The sequence below is a fragment of the Polypterus senegalus genome, chromosome 13, assembly GCF_016835505.1.
Source record: "Polypterus senegalus isolate Bchr_013 chromosome 13, ASM1683550v1, whole genome shotgun sequence".
Taxonomy (NCBI): Eukaryota; Metazoa; Chordata; class Cladistia; order Polypteriformes; family Polypteridae; genus Polypterus; species Polypterus senegalus.
Window position 1 is genome coordinate 136775815 of NC_053166.1, and position 22698 is coordinate 136798512.

General features: G+C 36.5%; 1 protein-coding gene across 1 annotated transcript in view; it reads right to left on the reverse strand.

The window, feature by feature from the left end:
* The window catches only part of LOC120542888 (amiloride-sensitive sodium channel subunit beta-like), a 30464-nt gene extending 9335 nt beyond the window's left edge, over positions 1-21129 (reverse strand). Inside the window, exons 1-11 of the mRNA XM_039775605.1 lie at positions 21019-21129; positions 16748-17081; positions 15492-15774; positions 13934-14124; positions 12700-12803; positions 11981-12144; positions 10860-10970; positions 7034-7151; positions 6827-6902; positions 2217-2274; positions 1012-1073 (exon numbers count right to left, since the gene is read on the reverse strand). Coding sequence (XP_039631539.1) covers positions 1012-1073; positions 2217-2274; positions 6827-6902; positions 7034-7151; positions 10860-10970; positions 11981-12144; positions 12700-12803; positions 13934-14124; positions 15492-15774; positions 16748-17058 — 1478 coding nt within the window. The 5' untranslated portion in view covers positions 17059-17081; positions 21019-21129. The remainder of the gene's footprint in view (positions 1-1011; positions 1074-2216; positions 2275-6826; positions 6903-7033; positions 7152-10859; positions 10971-11980; positions 12145-12699; positions 12804-13933; positions 14125-15491; positions 15775-16747; positions 17082-21018) is intronic.
* Positions 21130-22698: the final 1569 nt, after the last annotated feature.

A 22698-nucleotide genomic window follows, 5' to 3' on the forward strand; every position in this document is an offset into this window, starting at 1 on the left:
TTCTCTTACAGTAATACTGGCTTGTATGTGGCTGTAATATGCGTCACTGTATTGTCTTTAATTTTCTCTCGCAGTAATACTGGTTTTTTATTTCTGTAAAATGCCTGTAATTTTCTCTGACAGTAATCCTGGCTTTGATGTCCGTAATATGACTTTAATTTTCTGTCACAACAGTGGGCAATCAGCAGAGTGTCCCCAGCAACTGATGTAATGTGTGACGTGTAGCTGATAATCGTACCTGTGTTGTCTCCCCAGCAAGTACTGTTTAGTTCCCCAGCAAGTATTTTAATCTGTGCTGGCATGCAGCTGATTAATGTATGTGTGGCGTCTCCCCAGCAACGGATTTTATGTGCGCGGCCGCAACTACCCAATCAGCACTCTCCCCAGCAATGGTGTCCTTTATTTCTTATCATGCGCGGCCGTGGCAAGGCCATTCACTGTGTGCCCAGCTTCCAGTGTGTGTGCTTTATTTGCTTATCATGCGCGGCAGCGGCTATGCCATTCGCTGTGTGCCCAGCTTCCAGTGTGTGTGCGTCCACGGTGCCGTGTTCATGGGTGGGGCACGGCGTGATGCGCGGCGTGGCCCACGCATGCGCACTTCACCAGAAGACACACACACGGACACCTGGACGCACACAGGGGTTTTATTAAAGAGGATTCCATTATAACACGATAGCCTCACTGCAGGTTTAACGGCCATTTTCAAACCTACCTTTTAAAACACATCTGTCAACATTTTTATGGAGTAATAAGTGTTGTTATTTAAGAATACCTTCTCACTGTGTGTTTTTGTTTTGTTTGTGAGCTGTTTAGGAACAATGAATAATATTGTCCTCATATTGCACATTTGTACAGATGTTTTATTTGCATGTGATTCACCAAATCATATTCTGTACAACTAAAGTTGTTAGGGTAGTAAAGTATATTTAAAATAGCAAACACTTTATTTTTCTCAATAATCTGTTAACTATAATTAATAATAAAAAAAAAATTAAACTGGAATACAATTACCGATTTATGGTCACATTGGTTGAAAAATCTCTTTCATAGGATAAAACATGGAAAATCCAGTCCTGTAAAAAAAATAATAATACAGTTTAGTTAAGTTGCTTGAACATGTGCAGTTGTTGTGGTGCAATGGAAAAGATAATGGACCTTAAACATCAAGACTGTTGGTCAATGATGTGTTCTGATCTCCTCAGTCATCTTGATTACAGGCAACAGCTAATAAAAAACATAGTAATAGTACTACAGACAGGGATTGTTGCAATACCTTGAACACAAAATGTGTACTTAATATTTAAAAAATTACAATCCATTTCACTTTAGTGTTCAAAAAAAATGACACACAAAATTAGTAAAAATCAGACTTTAGTTGCTCAATTCCTGGGCAGTAAAGCTCAGTTCTTGGGCTAGTCACTGGCAATGCTGAGTATCTGTATGCTTTAATTGTCCTGGTGCCAGTGCGTGGATCTGGTAAAAGACTAGGCTTCTACCCAAGGTTAGGTCTTGTATTTCATATGATGGCTCAGTGTCCTTCACTGCTGCCTCAAAGTTCCAGAAACTTGAGTTCAGCTCCTAGCCTGGCCACTTCCAGTGTGCAGTACACATATTCTCCCTATGTCTACATGTTGTTTCCACCCTGTACTCTGGTTTTTCTGCCACAACCCAAGCACATGCAGGTTAGGTTAGTTGGTGGCCCCAAATGATTGAGTTTATTTGTGAGTATGCCATGTGATGAAGTGGCTGTATGTTTGGTGTTAGTTCCTATCTTATACCATACGTTGCTAGAATAGGCACTGTCCCACCACAGCCCTACACAAAGAAAGTAGGTGAAAATGGATACATTGTTGAATAAGTACAGATTTAATTAAAGAAACACTGAATTGGTAAAGACTCCAATCTTGAGTTGAGCCAACATACATCTTTCATATACTACAGTTAAGGAAGACCTTCTATAATGTTACTACCTAATATCTCTTGGCCCTAGCTTGTCTCTGGGTTGCCCTTTGTTAGTAATCTGTACATTCTCTCCTAAGTGGTATCAATGTTTTCCTATAATCTAAACACATAGTGCCACGTCTGACTTCCAGTAGCACATGACCCCAGTCCAAATTAAATGGGTATGAAAAATACCCTTTAATTTCCAAGCATTAGGAGTTTGTGGACAATATACAACAAATGTTTTACACTAAATAATTACAACAAAGAATTACCTCTGAAGATTCTGATGGCCAGTCAGCCATGGACACAGTTAACAAGTGCTGAGATTCACTGAGGGAAAAAGGGAAAAACAATGAAAAACCTTCAACACTATAGATAACCTGTTTTTGCTAAACTATTTGTAAAACGGCATACAATGTTTACTATATGTCTTGAAATATACAGAATTGTTTCACAACTTGTGAAGACCATTATAAATCTGCCTTTATCCCTGTCAGTCAGTAGAGGAAATGGACAAACTGGAGGGAGAACTGTATCCAGTAAATTAAAAGTGCCTCAACTTTGATTTGCTGGCACACATAGTGAGAGTATCACTGTTGGTTGGCTGGGATATTTTTTGTCTGTGAAAGTTTACTTTACTTCTAATGTTCAGGCTTGATCAATGGAAACAACACTTGCATATAGGTAAGTGAGTGGTTGTGCAGAATAATTAGTGGCAATATGTGGGGTTTGTTTAACTTAATCCACAATACAATCAGGCAGTCCGCACAATGAATCGCTAGGATAGTGTAAAGGTTGATTGATGAGAAAAAACACATAATGAGCTACTGTATATTTTGGTAAAGTCATGGGCTAATGGCTGGCAAAAACACTATTTAAATTAAAAAGAGTTGTTTAGATAGATGCTAGTTGGGTTAAATCCTAGCAGTTCTTAAAAGCATAATAGATAAGATGTTTGATCAGGCAAAAGATGGTATAGATGAAGAATATCATGGGTGTCACCTGCAGTAAGAGTAACTGCTTCCCTCATTTTATTTGTGTTCCTAAAAAATGAAATATGCCTAACTCTGGAACACTCTAATACTGATAAGAAAGTGTTGCCCTTGTCGAATATTTGTCTTTAATGAAGCAACAGATTCCTAACAAAGCACATCTGTTGGAAGTGTTAGCTTCTCTTGCAGTTATTAATCAAAGTAATTTATCCTGATGAGAAAAATACCTGGACTCTGTTGCAACAGAAAACTGGAGGAACTCATTCCCGTGTTGTTCCGGAAGATGCTGAGCATCCAAGCCATAAGTGATAGGCACTAATGGGTCACTGTTGGATGCAAGCATAAGCCAGGAAGAACACAATCCCAAGAGTTAAAGATGTTGCCCCAATAATTCCTATGTCTGGAGTAGTAGATGGACCTGAGTAGCCATGGCAGGCTAGCAATAAATATACACCCAAAAAGAAGGACATAGTAATACAAAGAATAGAAAAGCACCCTGCTCAGTGGATGAATGAAGTGATAATAAAATCTTCAAAAATGTAGCCCAGCATCAAATGGAAAAATGACAACAGTGACAACCTTACAGCCAATGAACATTAAAAAAACATTAAAAGGGAAATATAACATGCAGCAACAACTGAAGAAGATTACTGCTAATTTACCTGAAAACCTCTTCCATTATTTAATTGGTAATCCCACTATAAGGTTTTTTTTAAGTAAAATAGTAACAGAACACTCAAATGTGTCATGTGTATGCATATATACTGGTAAGAAAATAATAAACACACTAGTTTTTTTTTTTTTTAATTTTTCAAAATTGAGGAAGGCAGTGTTTTTCCTGTAGCTAAAGCTATCAGGTTGGCAAACGTCACCACATCTTTACATTAATATGTAGAACAAAGCTCTAACTCCCTCCACCTACAATACAACAGCTTTAGAAAAAGGACAAGCAAGCCATGGGATTAGAGAGCATGGAGGAGCAGGTGCATGAAGAGCCATGAACAAATGTAGTTTAGAAAAATGTTCTATTTGATTATTAAAATCCAAAGACAAGGTTAAAAAAACATAAGAGGACAAAATCAGCAATCATTACCAAATGTATCATAAGGCACTCAACTAGATGGAGGCAAAAAGATACACAATGCTGAAGGAGAGAGATATTGCCATAATCCTCAATCATTCCTTGTTTATCTTGCTCTCCTACCACTCCATTGTAAGACTGGCCTTGCTATGTAACAGATAGGCAAGGATGGGGAATAGCCAGAGACTGGATCTGAAAGGAGACGTCAGGAGTAGAGTCTTGGGCCAATTTAGACCAAAGCAAAAAGTCAAATGTCAAAGCCCTACCTTACTGTTGAAAACAGAAAAAACTAACACTGTAACAAAGAGTCTGGACATTATATATATTATGTGCTAAAAGGATTAATATACTGTAGTAAAAATTAATGAAATACAATGACTGCACTAAATTTATCCTAGAAAATTCAATGAAGTTAGAGATTATATAAACAAATTACAAATTAAAACAATATATACTGTATGCCTTAGAGGTTAATGCAACTAGGAAAAGACCCCAAAAACTGGATTGCAGCCAATATTTTTACCATACCATAAAAATAAGAAATGCAAAAATAGTTTGTGGATAGCCATGTAATAATGAGCCAGTTAATTGTACTTACTCACATGAACATTAGGCAGAAATTAACATAAAATAACATATTTTCTCAAACCTGATTAATCCAGTTCAGAATTGGTGTGTGGGCTCAGCCTATTCTGGCAGCACAGAGTATAATGCAGGATTCACTGGCAAACTCAGACTTAGGCTGAGTTTATACTTCACGTGACGTGACGCATGCTGCAGCGGATGCTCCCTCTATGCAAGCGCTTTACTGTTTATACTTGCGCGCATGCTTTAAGTAAATCTGGAGGAATCCAGCAGGTGGCAGTGCAAGATATTATCACGGTGAGAACAGGTTCGGCTTCTCTGTGTTGTGAATTGCCTGGAACATCCATTAAATTCCGATGACACTTGCTGCAATATATCTAAAAACGATGTTTAATGATTAAATCCATCAATCCAGGGATGTGTCCATTCCAGCAAGCATTGGACACAAGGCAGAAATAATCACTGGATGGGGCCTCAGCTCATTGCAAGGTGAATACAAACACACACATACACTAGAGTCATTTTAGCACCACCAATTCCTCTGCAAATTTAGAATATTTAGATTTATACATGATATCACTTTCATGATGAAATGCATTAAAGTATGTATGTTACATTTTACAGATAAATTGTTAATTTAATTTAAATAATGAACACTGTTAATAATTACACACATGGGGGTGACATGGTGTGAGAGCGGTAGCACTGCTGTCTGGCAGGGAGTCATGTCGATGGTATTCCCTGCTTGGGGTTTATATGTTTTCCTGCTGGGTTTCCTCAGTGTGCTCTGGTTTCCTTTCAAAGATATGCAGATTTGGTTACACTAAAATTACGCTAGTGTATGTGAGTGCTTGTATTCACCTTGGGATGAGTTGATGCCCATCCAAGGATTGTTTCAGCCTCGTGTCCAATGCTTGCTGGAATGGACACATCCCTGAATTGATGGATTTAATCATTAAACATCCTTTTCAGAGATATTGCGGTAAGGTGTCATCGGAATTTAATGAGTGTTCCAGGCAATTCATAACACAGCGAAGCCGAACCAGTTCTCACTGTGATAATATCTTGCACTGCCACCTGCTGGATTCCTCCAGATTTCCGTAAAGTATGCGCACAAGTATAAACAGTACAACGCTTGTGTAGCAGAAGCGTCCACTGCAGCATGCGTCACGTCGTGTGAAGTATAAACCCGGCCATACACCCCGTGAGTCAATTTATTCTCAACAATTAACCTTGGATGCTTGTCTCTGGAATGTGGAAGGAAAATCAAAGTACATGAAGAAAAAGCCACACAGTCAAGGGAAGAATATGCAAGCTTCACAAAGGAAAGCAAATGGGAAATTTTAATGGGGTTTGGTTTGTAGACTCTAGTCTTAGTGAGGCCAGGTTTCATTTTTGGAGTGTGTTCACTTCTAAGTAAAGCTGAAATATTTTACCATCTTAACGGCTAAACTTTGGGTGAATCGTTAGGTCTCATCCTACATTTCTAGGGACTTGACCTAAGAGGTTACAACTTCCAATTCAATGGCTTAACAGGATAAACGTTTAGCTAGGAGATCATTTCTTTATTCAAGCCGTGGACACAACACCTTAAAATAAATAAATAAATAAATAAATGAAGCTCTGATTTCTCCTTTTTCCTTTGCGTCTTTCTTAGTATTGAATTCTTGCCTGTTTTTTGACTTCAGTTATTTCCTTTTGTCTGGGTTTTGGTTGCTGTGTATCAGTTTGTTTGGTTTCTTTTAATTTTATGCGTATCTTATGGTTCTTCTCTAAAAAAGTTTCACTTTTCACTTCTGAAGGAGGATACCAAGATAGTGCCAAAATTGTGAATACTGCCAACTCATTGCCTCAGGAGACCGGCTTCAATCCTAGTCCTAATCATGTCATTCTAAACCTGTGGTTTGCACATTTCTAGCCATGCTTGTGTGGGTTGTACTCATTACTTTGCATTCCTTCCACATTCCAAAAATATGCAGGTTAGGCAGCTTTATTTACCATTTTTATTTAAAGTACTATCTGTATGGGTGGATAGTTTAAATAACATTTAAATAGCTGTTATACGTTTTTTAATAAGCATGTTGTATAATTACAACAAAGAATCAAAATACTTTATGGAATTAACCACCTAACATATTGGAGGAAAAAGACTCTAAACCCATATCTGAATTTTACTTCAGATGTAAGCATTACAAAAATCGGATTTAATTAGAATGGTGCATACTTGCAGGATTGCTTGCATGTTTGAAGACAGAGTAGCTCAGATTCTGCAGAATATTTCCATTTATGATAGCAGTACACTGGAATGACAAGGTATTAAAGTAGTAAGCATGCAGTTCACTGGCGCAACGAGTAGAAGACAATGTGGCTCTTTCAGACTACAGATAAGAGGACACTGTTAGAGGACTGCAGACCCCTAGAAAAGCCTCACCCCATTCTGGATGATCCCTAAAGTTGCAGTAGGGTGCGTCTGCAGGCAATGGGTAGAGATTATAAGCACACCCACACATCTTCACAAGGTTCATTTGAAAACAGGATCTTAAACATGACTGTGGAAACAGAAAAAAAAAAACAAAAAACGCAAAGCAAAATTTACCTAATGTTGCAGAATCTGTTAGCTAATAAGAAGTCACTGGCAAAACTATGATATAGTACAAAATGTGCACTTATTTAAAACTGTTATACTAGCCACTAACAAAGAATACTGTAACAATCTACAACTCTGAAATTCATTGCGATTATCTAAAGACTGGTCTGACGTCCTAAAATTCTGTCACAAGAACCAGTCCTATGAAAAGACTATATGCCTGTTCTTATAGAATAAAGTTATTAACCATTATGTGAAAAATCAGGCTTCTTGTTTATAAAACAATCAGATGAACAAATTTGATCTTAAATTCTACAGATTTGATCTTACATTAAAATATTAATTTATAAAACCTGAAGCTGATGTAAAAACATTCTTATACTGAAGCTGAATGAAGTGTATATGTAGTTTTCTTTCTGCAAATATACCAGTAGGCTACTTCTCAGTCACTTTTTCCCCCAGGTGGAAGAATAACTCATAACTTTACAAGAATTATACAAAAGCAATAACAAACACATAAAAATAATTAATTAAGCACATCTAATGTCAAGTGTTAATGCCTTATATCCTAAAGAAAACAATAAGCAAAAAGAGAATGACTGTTATAGGTCAGCAGAAGAGCAATGCAGAAAGCTACTGAAAGCAAGCCATAAAAGCCCTATTTAAATCCATTTAACTAGAAACATACACAATAAGGACTTACGCATTACTTTCATTTTGCTGTGGACTATAACAAAGCACCCATGTTTGTGTCTCAGCATTCCAAATATCATTAACTTAAAATTAGATGTTAACCTTACCAGTCTACACCACTCCTTACTAATGAATGTGTGCACTACATATACAATTTATGGACAAACATTTTTGAGCCACGGCTGCTGAGAAGTCATGATTATCTCAACCTTCCCTTAGTCAAACCTTGTTTGATTTGTTTTTTGACTATCATTGTCTCAGTCTATCAAGTATTACATATTTTTTATTTTACATTAATCCCAGTGCTCAGGGTACAATAAAAAAATATTTCACCTCGTCTATACCCCATCATCAGAACCCATGTTCCATTTGGAGAATGTTTTCTTTTTGCAATGAATTTCCTGCGTACTCGTCATTTAAAAAAAAAACTTGTTCTTGGAAGATTTCTTGCTGTTTACATGGCATTATTGTGATAACATGTTAAATATTTTTGAGGTCAATCATTTTTTCTTGCTGTTAAAGTAATTTTATGGAGGTTTTCAGAATTCAAAATGTATATTTTTGTTTTTTATTAATGTTTCTGTTTGAGCTTTGTTAATTTAACTATTGTTGTGTTTGAAAATCTATTGCAATGCTGTTTTGTTTTCAGTTGGGTGCTGCCACTTTATTGAGCTACTGCAATTATATGGTGACATGTCACTAGGGGGCGAAGTCACAGAAGTTGTACATACAAATGCCATCTGAGAGACTATATAAAGATTGTTGTGGTGGACAAAACCTTTGTCTAGGATTGTGGATACATCTGTGGAAAACCAAACAGTGATATCCATATGTATTAGCCTAATTAGCAATATTTCTGCCACATATGCTTATATGGAAAAACAGGAACAATGTGCTTTTGCCCTTTTCCTTGCTGTAAAACAATATTCATTGTTTAAAGCACTGAAAAATAAAATATTTTACTGTACTGGCAGAGACACATGTAGGAGTTTGGATTCCCATGAAATCCCATTTAATAGTGATCTAATTATTCAAATCTATTAGTGACTTTGAATCATCTTATGAGACTGTAATTAAAGACCATCTTTTTTTAATCAATATTGTGGTGTACTTTTTCTTCCACACTTCCAAAACAATTTAGAGTGTATGTTGGTGAGAATTCAGAGACTTTGCTTCATTTACATAGACTTTGAGTTTGGATTACTGTTTTGGTTCAGGTGCACATTCATTTGAATCCTACTTCTGACCTTTCGCTCCCTTTAAAAACTACAATTTTTGGCTCAGCATCCTCTGGTCTTAAGAGAATTTTCAGTTGTCTTTTTTGTGTATTTCTGCCCAGGCAGAACAATTATATCCTGCTGTATGTATTACAGAGTGTTTTCCAAGCTGTGGCAAAACTCTCATTCATGTCAGTATAATTTCATGGTCATATGTGATTTATATACAGGTCATCTGTGAAAAGGACCAAGGAATATTTATTCCTGGGTACAGATGTTTTATAAATTGTTTGGAAGAACTTTTAGGAAATTACTATACATTCAGGTAGAGGATCATTTTGAATGTTTTTTTTTTTTTTAAAATGGGCCATAGGTCTGTGTTTTGGTAAGTCACCCTAGGGGCAATATTTTATGTTTTCTATTTTTAAAGACTCTTGACCCACCCCTATCTCCCCAGTTATGGTTACAAGACAAAAATCAATTCCACCATGACTAGGATCAAGGTATGTTTCGTCTTCAGATGGCTAGAATACACTTTAAGTAACACACACAAACTGTTTATGTATCTCTAAATTGACAAAAAGCGAAAGTGGCTGTTGCAGTATACTTAACATACACACCAGATATTACAAAAGGAAGTTAACTTCTTGAACTTGAATTTTCTGAAGTAATACATTTGTCTCTGAAAACTGGTTTTATTTACAGTATGTCTGAATGTTTTTTTTAAATCAACTGTTTTGGTGCTGCTGGTTGGTGATGATTATTCTGTATGGTTATATTGATGTTTTATTATATAAATCTCACTATGTCAACTTCCACAGAACTAACATTTTTATGATATCATGAAGTATATGTATTTGTATTAAAAATAAAGATTTTTTTACCAGAAGAGGAGAAAAAGAGAAACAATGTAAACGAAAGAACATTGAACTTTTGTTATTATGGAATCTTAGCCTAGGGTGAAACAAATCACCTTACCAAGAGCTCTTGAGACATAAGTTTATTATCAGTAAACCACTGCTGCACCGCTTTAACATGTTCTCACTGAAACTTAATTCATTGCCATTTGTGGACACTAGTGCAGGGACAAAGTTGCTTATATTTGTGGCAATGCATGTGCCTACTCATCATCTTGCTACCTACTTTTTTTTTAATACATACAAAAAAAATGTTCTGAACTGTAACTCTACTTTTCTGCCACAGGAAACGAGAATGTACCTGCCCATGATTTATCATATAGTTTAATCTTACCATACAATAATGTTCCCTTTGAACAATGCAGAAAAGTTAACACTGGTTAGATACTCCATTTTAATTCAATCTTGAGAGAACATGTGTCTTTCTAAACACAGACCAGTGAGTACCACTGCCACTTCAAAGGCATTGAGGTTTATGATCAATAATTTTAAAAGAGTACAGAATACATCTATGTAAATTGCTAAGAAATATTACTTTTCAAACTAGCTTTTTGCTAATTCACTGATATTTAAACTGTAATATTTCATTTACAATTTAATTATCCTTGTGTCAGACAAGGATCACTGCATTGACTGACACCTGAGGCATTTTTACATATTACATATATAGTATAATTTATCCAGCGGCTTATTTTCACTTCTGCACAAAAAAAAAATCCACAGGATCCATAAGACATTTGTTAATAGTTCTTTTACCTTCTTTGTATTCACCATACAGATACCTGAAGCTCCCAGCTAAAGTATCATCCGGTTCTATCATAATCCATTTAGGGATCAGCTTACCTGCACTGAATAGCTGGTTGCATACATCTTATAAAATAAATCAGTAACAGGGACATCTGATCCATTTTGTGTACAGTCAGAGTAAGGTGCTTCCATATGTTCAATTTTATCCTCCGCAAAAAAAAAAAAAAAAAAATTTAAGTCCAAAGAATGAGTAGTAGAAATTCAGAACAAAAGCTGCATTTTTCACACTTTAGCAGAATAATACCTTGTTTTGTATGTGGAAATTATGACAGAACTACTGTGACTATTTTTTGTGTGATTCAGAAAAATGTAATGCATTTAACCAGTGAGTTTCATGGTGCTTTTGGTAATGACAGTGGAGGTACGGGATTACAACACAAGCACTTTTGGTCAAACAGGCTATTTGGGAAGTAATTTAAAATTTCACTTAATGTTAAATACACTTTTTTTTCCCAGTCACGCCATATTTTACTAACTTGTCAGTCTACAGGTAACAACCAATTCCAGTTTTCTTAGGTTTATCTCTTCAAAATATCCTCACTCTGCACTCTTATTTGTCAAGGACTACCCTATTATTCACTAATTCTCTATGTCCAAAAAGGCTATTCAAATAATGAGAGGACAGCTCTGACATTCTAAACACTAGCATAAAATTCTAGTTAACCCAAAGGAAATGGATTTTTAATACTGACTGATGAACAAGCCTCTGAGCAAGAGTGCATGCATCATCCAGTCTGTTTCTGGCTATTGTTTACAGGGGTAATCTTCCTGCTAATAGTTGATGATATATCCACAATTTATGGCTGTTTTAGTTGTGCAAATAGGCATCAATCAATATATAAAAAACAGTAAGCAAGAAAATTATACAGAGGTATGGTAGACTTTCAGGCAAACTGAAGCATGGTTACAACTATTTTTATGACATTAAGAACATAACTGTGTATACACAGATCATAAGTGGGCACTAAAACCTCTTGATGCTGTGCAACGTACTATATAATGTGTATACATTTATCAAGAAAAAAAATATTAGTATGTGGTTTTTTTATATTTTTCTGTCTAAAGATGTGAAGACCGTTAAAAAAAACATAAGTAAATGATAGTAAAACAATTAGTTGAAATAAAGACTTATCTCAAGTACTACTGGTAGACCTTACCACAGATATACCAATTGAAGTCTCAGTCCCCGGAAGCACAAAGATGCCAAGATCTTTCAGGAAAGGAAAGCTTTTCTGTTCATGAACCAACAGTCTTGCTCCAGCAGTAGTGGACAGGAATGGAATATACTCCTTCTGGTTGATGTCTAACACTACATTTAAACCTTTGGACAAAATGAGTAAAAATGAATGGAAGATTGTTGCCAAAAATATTTAGAGTAATCCGATGACACAATTTTTCCAGGTACTTCATCTTTCCTCCCACACTCCACTGACATGGAGGTTAGGTTAACTACTGAGTCTAACTCGGTCTATATGACTGAGAATAACAGAATGGAAATCCATTCAGGGTTAATTATTGATTTCTGTCCGATACTGCTGGGATAGACTACAGTCTCAGCAACACAACTGAACACAGATTTGATAATGAATGGAAAGATGAATATCTAAATGATTCTCTTTATAGTTCCTATGCTCTAATCATGTTTATGGAAAACTGAAAATTGTTTTAAGCAAACTATTGTGTCTTCTTGTGGCCCAACACTCATTAACGCTTTCTTCATGACTCAAGAGCACAATGAGGTGTTATTCTTCCCATACCCCCATAAACTCTATTTGTGTTGTATGAGAATTTTGAATTTATATTTTACAGAAGTATCACCCATTACTTGTGTTCTCAATCAAGCCAAAAGCATTGTTAATGGACTGCAACTACTTACCAAACTCTCCTCCAGGATTGGAAGAAGAAATTGCTTTGTCATGCAGACCCCAATTGAAAATATAACAGTTTCCATAAAAGTGATGAAATATCTGGCTGAAATTTCTGAACAAAATGGTAATAAATAAAACACATATTAGTAACCCTATTCCATCACACAGAATATATAAAAATATCTATTCACCCACACTTAAAAGGCTTAGAGTCAAACAGTCTATCCTCTTTTAAGCACTCGCTTCACCAAGGATAAAATAGCAAAAATCACAATTCAGGAAAGCCTAGCACCAGTTCAGCCCTAAAATTAAATAAACAATTCTGATGAATCAAACTCCCTGAGACACTGTATTGGAATAAATTGTTTTGGGGAATGAAAAATATGGATAGAAATTTAATGACTGAATAATTTTAATAGGACATTATTGATCTGGGTGAGAGTATGTGTATAAGTGTGTGTGAGCGAGACTGCCCTGAGATGGATTGATACCGCATCCAAGACTGATACCTGCTTTGAGCTCAGTATTGCTAAAATGGGCTCCTGCTTTCTGCAGCCCTGATTGGTTTAAACAAGTTCATATATTTTTAAAAATGCATTACTTATGTATTTAAAAGATGTGATTAATGATTTGAGGGGTTTACTGTGCTTAAAGCCAAATAAAAAACACAGATTAAGAATTTGCTACTGCAACAATCACAAGTTAACATTAAATACATGATGTGTTTCAAAACTACAATATATGCACATTTAAGTAAACAATTAATACCCTCACATATTCAGTAAATAATATCTTGTGCGTGCAGGAATAGCAGCTGGTGGCAAATGGTTTCTAAAATGGTTGCAAGTTTCAACAGAACAGCAGCTAACAGAGTACTAACAAACTTTCACCAAGGCACTATGTTGACTGGGCTGAACTACTTTAAAAAAAATCTCTACACAGTTTTGGAATTGCAAATAGAACCATTTGTTCAGTGCATGCTATACTACCTAAAGACATTATATTTTGGCTTCACCATTAATATACAGAAAAGCAATTTTCATTAGGTTGTAAGTCAATTTTAAAGTGTTTCAAATAATTATCTTTTAAAGGAAAGGATCCTATAGATGTATTTGCTGCACTTATTCATGTACCCTTAGACAAATGCACATATGTGTGAAAGACTTATCTATAATTCTTCTTTATAGTAAGGTTTCAAATGTTGGTTACAAATATTTAACATTCATTTTTATCAATACTTACTTATAACTGCAAGGTTGGTTCCCAAAAAGACAGGTTAGGATAAATTCTTTCCCACTGTATGCCATTTGTTTTTTTTCACTAATAGAAAATTTAGACATAATGTCCATGAAATGTAAGGAATACCACTCATTCACAGCATCGACTCCTGAGGTGAAATTCCAATAAAGGCATTCTGTTTTATTTGCACTGCACTAAAATAACAAAAGTGGCAATTTAGAATAAAAACTCAATTTTTTATATTTAGAACTTATCACACACCTGTACAGGGTCTCCTACACAAGCTCAAATATCTTTACCAATACAATGTAATGTGAGTGATCACCAAGTCCTTATGAATTTTAATATACATCAATTTTCCTGTATCTGATTAAGCTTCTTTCAAAGAAGAGTCCTAGGTCTCTTCATAAACATTTATAAAGTATGATTAATTAAAGGTCATTTTAAAATTACACTGGGGATGGATGAATTCAGTAAATTAATGAATGGCCAATTAAAGCTGTGCAGTATTCCCTGTCTTTGATTTTACAGATTTGCAACAGTGATATTCCAGGCCTACAACTACAGAACAGATATGAATTCCATTGGACAGTGTATGTGTGTGTGGGGGTTAACATATTTTGTGTTAGGCACTGTCGTAATCTTCTACCGAAAAATGTATACAGTATATAATGTTGCACACTAAACTCCAGTCCAAAGTGTCAGTTAAAAGTGGAATAATAACTGGCACAGAGGAGGGAGGTGTAGTTTAACAATTAAGAAAACTTGATATACATCTTCGGGTTTAAAGGTGCCACATGTATTATAATGTTTTATTGTGGCTTTTTCAGTTTTTCTTCTAGGGCACATATAGAACTTTATTATTAGGGTTTATAGGTTTCTTCAATTTACTTAAATTTATTTTTTTATTATAAATCATGAATTTTTATCTACATAACTGTTGCTGACATTTTCAAAAATAACCAGTATTTTAATGGCCATCAGTTATAAGATGTTCAAAACATGTTCTATTTCTAAGTAAAAATTTTATTTTTTTCCCCAAGTTCAAATAGTATATAACATCAGATGGCCACTGACTTAAAAGAGACAGGATAGGATTCTTCCAGTTGAGCAAGATAAACCTATGTGCCAATAGTGAAGTAAAGGCAATTACAGTTTGTTTGTCCGTCTACACTTTAAGCCCATCTGGGAGTACAGGAAACACAGCTGTTAATGTATACCTGTATATATTTTTTTACACTTTGTATCCAAACACATTGTTTTGTTTTCATTGGTTGGGAAATTTTATTAGACTGGGACTAAAATACATGTATATTTGAATCCTAAGGGCAAATATACATTCTGTGCCCTGTGTTGGCTGGGATTGGCTCCAGCAGACCCCCGTGACCCTATTCGGATTCAGCGGGTTAGAAAATGGATGGATGGATCTTATTCATTATACCTTTTATTTATGCCAGTCTTTATTAATTGTCCAATATTATATAAACTAAAGGGCAATGCATCCATGAGTTTTTACATTAAGACATGATATAGAAAACAGTAAAAACAGACTTTTACCTACCAATTTTATTGCCACCTTGAGGTCTGATGTTGGTGGGTGTGGATTATTTAGAACAAAGCCATCTGTACTATTTTCAAATAAATTGATGATAGCTGGATTATTTACATCACTTTCATCCATTATAACTAGTGGTATATTCTGCAAAAACGCAGACACTAGAGATGTATTTGCCATCAAAGGCAGTTCAGACACTTTACCACTTATGAAATAGGTGTGGATTTTTGCCAAAGCTGTCCTCGCAGCCTCATCCAAATCTTCTATTAATGGCTTCACTTTGGAATACCTGAAATAAAAGGCAGATGCATGAGACAGCAGGTGTTATAGATACATAGATAGATAGATATAGTGTGGTCTTTGGTCGGCTTATCATCCCGGCCAATACCCCCAGGCCGCCAGTATGGAGGTGCCCCGAAGACCAGCAGGGAGTCATGGACTATGTAGTTTTTATACACGACCCTGCTGGATAACACATGGGCCGCAAGAGGGTGCTGCAGGGAGGACCGAAGAATCATTTGTGCCCTATAACCCTAAAGTACGTCATAGGAAAAGCGACGTGCTTCCGGGTTGAGAAGAAGGACTTGTACCTGACCCGGAAGTGATAAAGAATCACATGGACTGGGGATTGGGAACACTTCCGGATCAGGATATATAAAAGGACTGTGGGAGCTCCCAGATGGGCGAGCTGAGCTGGGTGGAAGAGTGGCAACGCGTCTGGGAGTGGAGGATTGTTTATTGTAGTGATTATTGTTTGGTTTATGAGTATAGAGGAGGAGAGGGAGCTTAGTGCACTGTGGCATTTAAATAAAGTCATCATTTGGACTTTTATCACTTTGAGTAGGATTAGTACTAGAAGAATGTGTTTAATGGCAACTGCTACAAACATTAATGGGTAATGTTAGAGATGACTCATTCAGTTGAATCAATATCAAAAGTGCTCAAAGAGCTAATAGAGGGGAAACCTGAATAATTTATTCAGGAGGCACATTAAAATACTTTAATGGACCAAAGAAATATCACTTTAAGGTATGTGTCACATTTAAATTTGTTAAAATTCACTGCAAATACTTGTGCATGCCATCCTCCCAGATCCAAATCATTGGCAGTTGGAGTCTCTACTATCCAACTATCAGCAACAGATTCAAAGTTGAAACTAGTCCTAAATTGAAAGCCAAGTGATCCCAAGTCACACTTTAAAGTGCAATGCATGTGACTTTATTAAGTATATGAAGACACTTCCAAAGCTGATACATACTTACTTGAAAGGATTCACATTGCATATTGTAACAGCAGGAAATGGGGCAGTCTTAAATCCTACTGAGAGAGACGTGCTAACTCCCCAAGACATGTAAGTCTGAACAAGGATGCCCCACTGCCAGAACACCAGAGCAGCAAATACAAGAGTAAAAAGGAACCATAGAAAACGCTTTTTTGGTCCTTCTGTGACGATTCTCTTTGGCCCATGGGTGTTGGTGTTGTTGCAGTACCAGACAAGTAACTCTTTGTATGTGTAACCTGGTCCTTTCTGGATACGATGAAGAGCGCATGTCAAATATTTCTGCACACCCATTTCATGCTTCTGTCAAGATGGCTCTAAAGGGGGGGAAAAAAAATTGAATAAAACTAAATATGTGTTACTGCTTAAGATGAACACATGGTTTTTGCTTTTCAGAAGTATTTTAACCATATTTGATAAGAAACCTCTACATATTTTTGGAGACGTAACTGATTAAAAAGGCTGTTTTAAAAGGTGGTACACTATGTGATTTCTTCAAAGTCCAAAAGACTGCAAATTTGCCCAAGAATGACCAGGTTTCTGAGATTATGACCAATTGTGCCATGAGATAGACTGGTATCCTGTACAGGTTTGATTCATATCTTGTGCTCATTGCTGCCAGGTTTGGCTCTGTCCTATAACCCTGAATGGATTAAGCTGAAGCAAGAACTGATGGATGGGTAATTGTTTTATTTGTAATAGCGCTGACAAAGCAACCTCATATTACTACAATTGAAAACATAAAACCTCAACTAGTATGCTCAAAAAGCTCTACCATTTGAAAGGAACCATTCGACATTTTCTTAGAAAATATTTTCTTAAAAGCCTTCAAACAACTGAAGCTAGAAAACTGAAAATATTTAAACAGTTTAATCACATAAGTGTGATTACACTTGGCTGCTTGTGGCCACCGTCACAAAATTAGAACATGTATCTTTGATGATTTTAGTCAAGTTTAAAATATTAGTTTGCACTGTAAAGGCTGACGTTGCTTTGTTTTGTTTATGGGAGATTAATGGTCATTAACTGCAGTCTGCACTTGATCACACCAGAACAGATCATACCACAGGAGAAATGAATAACAAAGATTAGCAATAATAAACCTGAAACAAGATACTCTGCTTGATTTAAGCAAGTAGATAATCTGTGACTATGTTCATTGGGGCTACGGTGCTAGTTACAAACCAGGGCTGAAAGTGGTCAGACAGGTTGAACATGAAAGGGTACAGGCACTTCTTTATGAGTATCAAATCTGTAGCTAATATAAATCCTGCAGCCGCAACCCTACATTTGTTTTATCTACACATTCCAACTACACATTGTCTGCACTGTCTTTGCATTCAGTCTCAAGCATCTCAAAATGTTATTCTTCTGAAAGCAATTAATTTACATATTCTTAGAATATGCGCCAAGACAAAAGAAAAAAAAATCTCATATATACAGGTGTGTTATGCAACCTTGTGTTTTCAAATCAAGCTTATTTAGGCCATACTACCTTGCAATAAAAATGTTATATTATCAGGTGACACTATAAAAAAAACAACATAGAAAAATCTCAGGAGCCAAACTATATTCTAACACCTAAGGTGAAAACATAACATTCTCAAACTTGCTTAATTCAATTCATAGTCATTGGAGCTGCAGCCTATACTTGTAGTACTTATGTCCACTGAAAGGCCCACTTATGCACACACACATGGCATCAATTTGGATTTGCTGGTTAATCTAACACATATATTTTTGGAATATCAGTGAAGCACCCATGCAGATACAGGAAGAATATGCAAGCTCCACACAAATAACAACCAGGAGCAGGATTTAAACCTAGAACACTGGGTCCATAAGGAAAGAGCATTACTCTATGTGCTATCATGCTGCTAAAGGTGAAAACATTGAATGAAAAAGTACCTTTCATTGAAATAAGCTGTAACTTCTAAATTGATATAAATCTAATCACTGCTTATAATGGCATGTTTTCTTTCCAACCCTTGGCCCTTATGAGCCTACTAGGAGACCCATATCATATGTATCTGGAGATCAGGAACTGATATGAATTTCCACCAGCCCCTCCACTTGGATGCTGAAGTGATTGTTAAATTTATTGAATCAAAAACTCACACAAAATTATCTTGTTTGTAAACTATTTAAGATCTTAAGCATTCACACTCTAGAAGAATGACTTGAGGTTGTCATTCTATTCTAAAGCACCACCAAAAGACTGTGATTTTTCATTCCCACCACTGTAAGGATAAAGGCAATACCAGTTAAGGGTTTTCTTTTGCTTTTGTGGCCCTAACATTAGCGTTAGGATTGGTAACCTTCAATTGTTTTGTAATCAACTTCTAAATAGTTAATTTAAATGTTACATGGTATGAGACAAAGTTCTTAGCATTGTTGCCTCAAATAACCAGTATTCTGGGTTCACATTCAGGCTTTGTCACTGAATGTAGTTTGTACTATCACTCTGTATCCGCTGCTAATTCCAGTTCTCTTCTCACTTCCTAAACAGACTGAATGAATTTAAAATGACACTCTAAAATGTCTGTGTATATTTATGAGAGTGTACCCTGGAGGAGGACAAGCATCCAAGCCAGGGTTGGTTCCAAGATATGTTCCAGCTCCCTGTGACCTTCAATTGGAATAAGGAGACTGAGAAAATATGTGTATGTGCATTTTAAGCCCTGCTTCTGAAAGATGTAAGGTATAAATGGAAATGAAATAAAACAAATTAACACACGTGTGAAAATGAAATCAATGTATCTTCTTCACTTTTCACCACTAGGATTACTGTTAATTGATCCAAGTTAATAAAATGTAACTCAATTGATTAATTAATGAGTAAACCAATTAAAACAAAGCTACAAAGAAGTTTGAGGAGTGAATTGACTAAGTGTTCTCACTGCAATAATCCTCTTTCACAGTTTCCTAGAAAAGTAACCTGAGATTACAAAAAATGGTAAGCAAGCTAATTAAGCATTAAGCAAATTGGCTGCAAGAATTACTGTGTACTTACAAAAGGCATGAAATGAAAACCTGTAACCTCTTTGGAGGTTAATCCTATTTCAACAACATCAGGCTCAATGCAGAACAAGCCCAGGATGGAGCACCAATCCATTATTCCATTATGGGACACACTCTTGCACCTACAATAGGCTAATTTAAAGCGATCAGTTGTGCTAAGTACTGTACTTTGGGACATGAAATATATATATCTGTGTGTGTATATATAAATACACATATACAATTGCCAGCTGTCATTAGATCCTTTTTGTAAAACAGAAGCTAATACAGCACATTGGGTTCCTGACCCGGTCTTTCAATTGTACTAAAGAGTTTAAGATTAACACCTCTTAATTCTTGTTCTTATTAACCTTTTTGTTTGCTTCATATTGGAGGCAGTAATCTTAAACATTTTTGTATAAATAAGTAGTAATTTCTAGATCAAAATACTCCACAGTGCATGTATGGCTAGCATGTTTATTTTCATGATGTAAAATACTAAACTTAACAAACAAAAGCTAAAAAATTATTTGCGTTATGTTATGGACATCTAAAAAAACTTGAGCTCATCTCAAGCTTTACCTGCAAACTAAACGCATTTTTATCAAACTTAGATCTAAATCGTAGTAGCCGAAGGCTTAGCAATTATCCTTATAGGACCTTCACATATGACATTTTACCAAAAAAAAAAAAAATGAGAGAAACATTGCTGGTTGTGTATTGAGTTCTAAGCCAACAAATCCACGCACCGAGCTCATATATTTCAGTAACTGTGTGACTCTTGTTCGAATATAAAATGACATATCAATGACAAATGTATCAAAGCCAACCTGCTTTGTTCTTATTTCTAATAAAATATATTACAAAAATAGGGTCTCTTCTGTCTACGAATCTCTGTTAAGACGAATGAAAACACGGGTACAAAAATCCATTCAACGGGTAATGCAGGGCGCAGATGTCCAAATGGGCACAAGTGAAACTGCTTTAAATATGTAAAACAAGGCAAGCAAGCTCGCACCGAATTATGATTAAACATCCGATAAATAAACAATCAATCATGCTATATAAAACGTTTAACTGAAAGCAAAAAGTGCATTCTCTTAACCGGGGAACTGAAAATCGTTCATGAACACCAAAGAACGTTCGACACAGGTAAGGCCCTATATTTGGTCAAAATCACTATCACATGAACACGTTTATGGCCATTAGATCGTGTAGAAAATGTGAATAAATGCTAGTTTTAAAGATACTTGCGTGGTTTGCAGCTTGCCACCTCCGCGACACTTTCAAGGCTGCTCGTACAGTTTTGTCTCCGCGCCCTCGACGCTCCACTGACAGGGAAGGTAGCACCGCGCGCGTTCTTTCCCAGGCGCCTCGTCCCGCCCACCCACGAGCCAAGATCTCTAGCCGCGCGCTTTTCAGTTTAGTGCCTGGGTGACGTCTGCTTTTGTTTATTTAGCAGGTGATTTAGCGCTGCTGCCTCAATGTTCGAGGATGTTCTACACCCGAGTTGGTTGTTGTCAATGTGTATCATGCACTTTTTTGTCATGTCTGTTTTTAAACTCCTGCGTGATATCCAAGGTTTTTCAGTGGGGTGGATTTATTGCCGACTCTCAGTTGGTGTATATGAGGGAACTGGCATGAATGTCAGCTGACTTTGTCACCCTGAGCAGTGCCGCTCAATGTTACGCTTCATACGAAGCCTGTGGTTGTCCCCGTGTACCTGAACTGCACGAAACGGGTTTAGAAGTTGGACGGATGTTCCTGTCTCTCCATCCATCCATATCCTAAACAGACATAGGGAATAGATACTGTAAATTCTGAATAGGAGCACATGGTATGCGTGCACACACACCCATTATAGCGGCCGCGAGTCGTTAGTCGCCTAAATCTATTAAGATGAAGTGTCCAGAACCCAGTTAACTGTGATTGAGCAGCGTCAGTCAGTGTCCCGATTTCTATTTAATACAACGTGTAATTTCTTGTGCATGAAGGAACATGCTTGATATACAGCAGACGCAATAAGTCTTGGATATATCGTCCTCGAAAAGTTTTAATCCGTTGTAATGGACTGTTTTAAAAATGTGTTTCTGTATATGCCTAAGAAATGCAAAACGGCAGCCACTGGTGAAACTTATGTCAGCAACAAGTGATTCGCAGGCAGATGGGAGGTCAGATCACTGGATTCGCAGGCAGATGGGAGGTCAGATCACTGGCGTAGCGATGGATTGTGCAGATTGTGCAAAGCAGAAGGGCCTACGAGCTTGGGGGGCCCACTCGGGGCCGTATAAATTTTTGAAAGCTATAGCACCGACATTTCTCCGCCATTTTAAGCTCAATTGTTATTTCGTGTATGTTTTCAATCCATCCTGTCAACCAAGCTGACTGTTTTCGAAGTACCTGAACTGTTGCTGATAGATCAACTATGTACTTTCAGTGACGTTTACACGGCTTACACGTTTCTCCTGACAATACCAGTGATTGTTGCTGCGTGTGACCGATCGTTCTCCATGATAAAAATCTAATCAAAAATCACCTCAGAAGCACCACATCCCAAGACAGACTTAATGGCTTGGCTGTACTCCCAGTCGAAAACGAGCTTGCCAGACAACTTGCCCTGTCAAATATTGTTGAGATTTTTGCCCGACTGATGGCACACAAGCGAATATTTTAAGGTACTAGATAGATAGATACTTTATTAACCCCAAGGGGAAATTCACATAATCCAGCAGCATCATACTGATAAAAAACTATTAAATTAAAGAATAATAAAAATGCAGGTAAAAACAGACAATAACTGAATAATGTTAACGTTTACCCCTCCAGATGGAACTGAAGAGTCGCATAGTGTGGGGGAGGAATGATCTCCTCAGTCTGTCAGTGGAGCAGGACAGTGATTCCTCTGCCTGGAGATGACACTTTTCAGTGGATTCT